At 39.0% G+C, this 7,014-nt stretch overlaps 1 protein-coding gene across 4 annotated transcripts; it reads right to left on the bottom strand.

The window, feature by feature from the left end:
- Positions 1-2,073: 2,073 nt before the first annotated feature.
- Positions 2,074-6,211, bottom strand: LOC111270701 (uncharacterized). 4 transcript variants are annotated; one of them, XM_022851071.2, is made up of 8 exons: positions 5,900-6,211; positions 5,326-5,451; positions 4,928-5,191; positions 4,532-4,754; positions 4,335-4,446; positions 2,941-3,052; positions 2,570-2,680; positions 2,074-2,316 (listed from the first exon to the last, which is right to left on the bottom strand). In XM_022851071.2, the coding sequence occupies exons 1-8, from the start codon at positions 5,982-5,984 to the stop codon at positions 2,234-2,236; spliced, it is 1,116 nt and encodes a 371-aa protein (XP_022706806.1). In that variant the 5' UTR covers positions 5,985-6,211; the 3' UTR covers positions 2,074-2,233. The 4 variants fall into 4 exon arrangements, with proteins under 4 accessions (XP_022706806.1, XP_022706810.1, XP_022706811.1 ...); XM_022851075.2 differs by having other exon boundaries at positions 2,566-2,680; positions 5,900-6,096; XM_022851076.2 differs by lacking the exon at positions 5,900-6,211 and adding an exon at positions 5,821-5,897.
- Between the last annotated feature and the right edge of the window lie 803 nt (positions 6,212-7,014).

The following is a 7,014-nucleotide window of genomic DNA, read 5'->3' as shown; positions in this document are numbered from 1 at the left end:
TAAGTTTGCCTGGAATATCTTAAAAGCGGCATAACATCCACCATAATATGTCGCCTCATGCCGCACTACACATTGATCGTTGAGGATATCAATATTAATTATGTCTGAAGTTGAAAACTAGTTGGATACTTCCGCGGTTTTCAGCTATGGAATGTAATATCGGTGTTTATTAGACAGTCTGAGTTAGACGGGGCACTTCTCAGATACTTAAAGTAAATAGCAAGCTTGCTTTGTTTTTTATTAACAAACTTTAATGGCCACATGTTTTTTAACTTACACTTCTTCAGTTTTGTTCTACTAGTAGTAGAAGATACTAGAAACAGAGGTTGAATGAATCATATTGAATCTCCCTAATATTAGCAGTGGCCACGTGTGAAGCTGCAGTAATGCCTCGTCAAGAATTCGCTAGCGAGCTTCAGAACAACGACAACGAATTGAACAGGATGAAGGCGTAGGAAGTGTTTTTTGAAGTTTTCCGGAACAAACGTCGGCGTTCGTTTCGCGGAAACTAGACAAATGTTTCAGTGACAAAGATTCGAGAGTAAGTCACAGCGAGAATGGCTCCCTTTCTGCATAACAAGTTAAAGTAAGGAGTTTCATTTAGCCGAATTGCTCAACTCACGAAATGATGTTCTCACTTGACAATTTCCTATTATTCAATGGCGTCCCTGGCGAGATCAGTTGTACTGGTATCGTTGTCCGTACCTTGGAACAAGTGACGCTGTTCAGATCAAGATGAGGAAACTTGTGTCGTCAATAGTTCTACTTCGCCTATTCGATTAAAAAATGCCGTTTTAGTACACATCACAGGCGTATCTGTTTTGCTTGCATCAACGGATACTCACTCGCAAGCACGAACCAAATAGAGCACAATTATTTTCGAGATATTCACACAATGAAGAACTTTAAAGCACCTTCAAAGCATTTAGCTTTACTATTTGTAGACTATATTTAAATATACGGCAAGCACAAGTGGACCTCGTAGAAAACCCAATCATTATTATTCCTTGTAACTCATCCGTCTACACCACAGCTTGGATCCCTGTTTGCACATTGATTCATCGTAGAATTACACCGAGTTAATCACTTGCTAATGAAGCTATAAACCCACTTTGTGGCACCGCAACTCAATCGGTAAATAAATCGAAATCCAAAGAAACTTTTGGCATGTATATGAACCGCTTAACAATGGAACAATGATAGTGATTTTGGTAGCCCTGCTCAGAAAATATCATTTCTCTCAAGTGAGCACAAATCATATATCTGAGATTTAATTAGTACTAAACGGTAATAACTGCTATTGCGCGCTAAAGCTCCGCTGTCCTAATTTTGAAGAGCGGGGTTCTAGGCCGCTGGTATCGTGTTGATCTGGTGGTCCTGGGGGCCCGCGCGCCTGACACCGGCGCGGCCTCCGAGCACGTGGAACTGCTGAGAGAGGGCCTTGCTCTATGGAAAGGGTCGTTTGGGAGAGTGCCATTCGAGGACAGTGACATTACCTTGCCGTAGAATCGGAAATGCTGCGGATTCGAACATGGAGAAATGGGCCAGCTATTGAAGGAAGGGTGAGTGATAATTTGCTAAACAGTAACCACTCTAGGCATGCACACATTTGCGGCTGGTTAATCTGTGAAAAATGGCATCGTTGGTAAAGAAAATTGAATTATCAAACTATTAGTGTACCTCTTCCACCGATTAAGCCTAAAGGGTGACGTATACCTACAACTAGAGTTGCCTGGGAAGGTCATGCGGGGAGCCAGCAAATCGATACTAGTTATTCTGTGACTCAAATGCTTCGTCGGCTAAAAGTATGTAAAACTGTAAAGGATTGCATTGACAACTTTTCCCGTTGTGTAGTCATGGTATTGAGGGTTTGATGTGCTTACCGCGAACAGAATCTGGCTACACATATTCTTGAGAGATTACCGGTCGAATAACTTGCAGCTAGTAAACAATAGTTATTTAGAATCTGACGTAGAAAATAACATTTCCTATAAATTCAAGGGAAACTAATGCTTGGCAGTATAAGCTAAGCGATACTATCTGTTTCGTTACGGAAATTATGACGAAGTCTGATTTACCATTATAATGCAAAGAGATTTTATTGAAGTCAGTCATAAATAAAACAAGTGATCCATTAACAAGCATTAATGCCTCAAGTTAGCACAAAAATTATCTAATCGAATGGTAATGGGATTTTGCTACAACACACATTGATTCCTAATACTTTTATTTATTATTGCGGCTCGGGTATAGGTATCGTGAGCGTAAACGTTGGTCCAAGTTCGGCAACTGAATCAGCAGAAAATGAACCGTTAACTGTAAAAATGTGTAAAACTTAATGTTAAATAAACGTTTGTAAGCCAATGAATTTTGGCTGTAATGCTTAGCTTTTAAATCCTCTATTACGATAACTTAGATAAAAAAAAGTTTGAAGGAAGAAATGCGTCTTAGAACGAAAGGCTGTATTTCACTTTGCCCCCCAAAGGCTTGACAGGGTACACCCTGTCACTATATATATATGTCTTCAGTCATTTGTGAATTTCTTCATTTAAGTAAGTTACTTACTTGCCTGTGGAACAGGTTTGTTGGTATTGAATGTTGAAACCTTTGAAAACCTGATTTTCCTTACGGTCTCGTTCGCGCATAGGTGAAACGAAGTTGATAGCCAATATTGGGTTTTCTAAAAAAACAAATCGTTAATGCAACATACAGCCCTTCAAGATCGATATGTTGGTTCTCGTGCAGCTAATGAGAGCACATGCTTTAGGGCATATATGTAATACACATATTAAACAACATATATATATATGTATATATATATATATATACATACATATATCTAATATACAAAATGAACGGCGATATCGATTGAATATTAATAAAGAAAAAAATGAGATCCAAGAATTTAACGATATTTTAAAAGGTAGCATGCCAACTAACGCGTCTTAAAAGTGCGAATGAATCTTTTTCCACAAAAGCGCACATTGTCAATTTGTATATAAGCCCGCGCTTCGACGTTTGGATCGGTTGGAACGGTGCATCCTGCGTCTACCTGGAAGTGTAACCATTTTTGACAGACTTTTCTAAGTAGCGTATAGCAGATACGTAAAATAACACAAAAAACCGGTTTTCAGTTACCTACAGAAATTGGAAATCTGAACCCGCCAAATGCATATGTTCTATATGGAAAATTAGAATGATGAAAATTAAGGTTCAAGATGCTCAAATCGAACATGTATAACAAAATTTGCTTGTCCTGAAAAAATCCTATTAAATATCTTTGAGTTTAGCGTTTTAAATGAATTTAGCATAAACGGATGGCGCAAGCAGCTTGAATGCTTATATAACGTACTGAGAATTGTTGGGCAAATTGGATTAGACGAAATAAAAAATACTGGGTTTGTTAAAAAGAAAAGGGTACTCCTACTTATTTCCGTTGAACATTTTGCATTACTGTCAAATCTGACAAGTTTTGCTCCGGGGGTGGGGGCATCTAGCACATTTTGGGTCGATCGGCTGAATGTGTGAAAAAATTATATGACACACAAGGATACTTCGATCGCAAAGCAACAGTTTTATCTCGTAACAGATTATTCTAATTGAAGCTCTGAAAAACAACTGCCAAGTTTCCCACCTTTTACCCAATATATATAGGAATTAGCCAGCCATCTACTAGCTGCAACAGGAAACGGCACTATTTAATTTGCAACAGAAATTTCTGATTGAAACATATTGTATCTATTCTTATCCGTTATCTCTTTTTAAGAGACACTGGACTTTATTTCAAAGCTCATGTCATCTTTAGTTTGGATCTTGAATAAGAGGCGCGTGGTTCGTGCCGGTTGTCAGTCGTCTTATTTTAGAGTATCCAGAGGTAAAAGTTGATAAATTTATTTCTTTAAATGTTCGTCGAGCTTGCCACCTCGCATTTCTGTATGTTCTACATTTAACTTGGCTTACAAATGCGTCTGCTCTGAATTATATGTAACAGCTGCGTCAAATCACTTTGGCGAAAGGTATCGTGTAGCTGCCAGACAGAAAATGGGCATATTAAAGAGTAGAATAAAGTAATAAACAAATATCGTTACATATTACTTTCGACCGTCGGAGGAGCTGCTGTAAACTATTTCGAGACCTTTTTAATCACGTTTTAATAGATTCACTTTAGTATGCCTACCTAATTTCGCAACAAACAATATAAATGTAAAATAACTGTGATTTTTCTTAACAGATCAGAAATATAAGTGACTTGAAAATTCTAGATTTTAATCGATATTTGTAAATAAAAAAGAAATCGACTCGTTTTCTGTATCAGCGTTTGGATTTTTCCCTACCTGGACATCCTGGATACTATTAGCAGGATTCTGATCAGCCTTCTCGCCCAACTCAAAGGGACCGACTTGAGATAATTGCAGTTGGCACGGCTCTCGGAAACACATAAAATACCTGGAAAATGTAGGGTTGTCTGATATAGTGAACTCCATTTGACATTATGAGAAAGGACCCATGTTTTTTCGCATGTACAACTTACGACAAGCCTAGAGGGTACGTTGAACTCTCCGCTACGGGGTCATAACCAAAGCTTTTTAAGTATCCTGTCGAGTCTTCGAAGTACTGCAAACAGCCTGTTGGTGCAAGGCGTTGGGAGGTGCAAGGGATCTGAGTGACTCGGATCTTCCATCGGCGGGTTGTCGAATTAGCGCCCAGATTAACCATTAATTGAATACTTCGAGAATTCCGAACATCCACATATACTGTAAAGCGGGTCCATGGGAAAAGAAACTCTGAGCTAGGTCAAAGGAAGCAGTTTTATCATTCCAACACTTGTATTGCACGTATGACCATTAATGTTATTCGTTATTATTTGGTACGCAAGATCGATATTAAACAAATTATGAAAAAATTACTAAGTATACATTATACTGACAGTGTTGGCGATCGTTTCTCCCGCAAATTGTTGGTACTGGTCGGTCAACCCCAACAACAGTGAATGCATCATGAAGACAGATTCCAGAGAGCGCGTTGGCGGGTCCCATTTCGAACTTCAGCAGATCGAGTCTCATTTGGCAAACGCTTTCCAAAGCCCACTTCTTCTCAACATCGACAACACACGATGAGCCGGGCCTTATCTCGCTAGGGTTTACGAAGAATGTGTTGTTTGTCGTGATGACGTCGTTACACGTCTTCTCAACTAGAATATCACCGACCCGCATGGGGGGATATGTTTGGCAGCGGTTATAAACAAGTTACAAATATATCAGTGCTACTGTGAAAAGAAACCGTATACGCAGGACAATTTTCAATTATTCCTTCATCGAGACTTACTTCTGCAGCATGTACCCAGGGCGCATGCTCCGAGCGTACGACCCTTTTGAATTCTACACTCGATAGAACTCATGCAGACACCATAGCCATTTTCACACGGCTCCATGTACTGCCGAGATATAAAATCTGAAACAAGAATGAAAAGACGAAAAATATCAAGTTGTAAATGCACGATATTTTACAAACTTAAGGAATGAATCGAAGATATGAGCAGGAGAACACTGGCTCTAGCAGAACAAATTATAGCAACATTTCTCTAAAAATAGGTTTTTCCATCAGTGAAAAAAGCGCTTGAACCGAGTAAACAAGAGTTTGACATTCCTATCAGTCCTGCTAATAAGCCTTAATCGAATGTATCTGGGGTTAAAATGCATACGTGTTCAGGGTCATTTGAGTTATCTAGAAATAGACATCTAACAATGCAAGAAGCGTTTATACTATAGACTATCCATACGCTGTTTGTGTCATCGAATATATATGGGTTGCGCTTCGTACTCTATCTAACTCCGGCACCGAAAAGGCGCACGAGACGTAAGCAAAAGGTGTACGCTTTACGGGCGCAGGACGCACTCACAGCCGAGAGCATCCGCTGGTGAATATTCGCCTAAAAGTCCAAAGAGTCCAATAAGTAATATCGACCATTTTTTGTTCCTTGACATACTGATACGATTTGTTCAACGCAATTAGTAGCTAGTAAAACACCGGTTGCTCTATACACAAAATTTCGCTATTAGCAAAACCCACTAACGCTAACTCGGTGACGGCTTATATATATATGTATGGCTACAGCGATAGTTCTATGTTTACGATAATGACCAATGCTTCTGTAAATATTTCCCTTTCTGCTTTAAATACACCGTTGGCATGCTAAGAGGCATACCAGGATGAGTCTACCACGGTTAAAGCGTTGACAAAGCTGGATACTGCAAGGCTAAACGACGAAATAGAAGTGATGACACCTTATTTTTATTGTACTGGCTGGTGTCGATTGATGTTTCGATCCTGTTTTAGCCACCAGTGGGTGAGATACTTCGAAAACAAAAAAAAAAAAAAACGTCACCCAGCCTTTCCTCCTTGACAATGCATACGAGAGTGAGTGGTGCTAATACAAAACGATGCGAGTGAATATGAGCAAACGGTTAAACAATGCCGGTACAACCTCGTATGATTTTAGGAATGGCACAATGCGATAAGCTGTGTGAAGACGCCCCTGGGGTTTGCATTGCAAGAAAGGCCGGGGACATCGCTGCCTAGTTTAGAATTGGTCTCAAGTTGGATTATGCAGAAAAAAGACCTTGCCAAATTACCCTCTTAAACACCTAATGTTTACAAAGATAATTCGTATGTATGTATTAGCGGAAAATCCTTTTGTTAAAGCGATTGTGCGCTCTATGCTAAGTGATCTAGTGGTATTGCAGTGCTCGCTAATTAGAATCACTTAATCAGGCCAAATAAAAAAGAATATAAATCATTTTTGATTTATTGGCTTTTGTTACGCTCTCGCGTTTCCTTCTTTCGAAATAATACCCAGTATAACTTCAAAATTGTGCTAACTAAACTTTTTATTAATATTTCCCAACGAAATTAAGCTTTTCAAAAATCGATAGATTTTCATTTTCATATAAAGTTTGATCATGTTGTTCATTGTAATTGATTTAAGCCCCAGAATCTCGAAGCTTCTTTCCAAAA

This window comes from Varroa jacobsoni, unplaced genomic scaffold (assembly GCF_002532875.2).
Source record: "Varroa jacobsoni isolate VJ856 unplaced genomic scaffold, vjacob_1.0 contig00061, whole genome shotgun sequence".
Classification (NCBI taxonomy): domain Eukaryota; kingdom Metazoa; phylum Arthropoda; class Arachnida; order Mesostigmata; family Varroidae; genus Varroa; species Varroa jacobsoni.
Note: the sequence above shows the minus strand (reverse complement) of the source record. Positions and strands in the feature narration are given on the sequence as shown.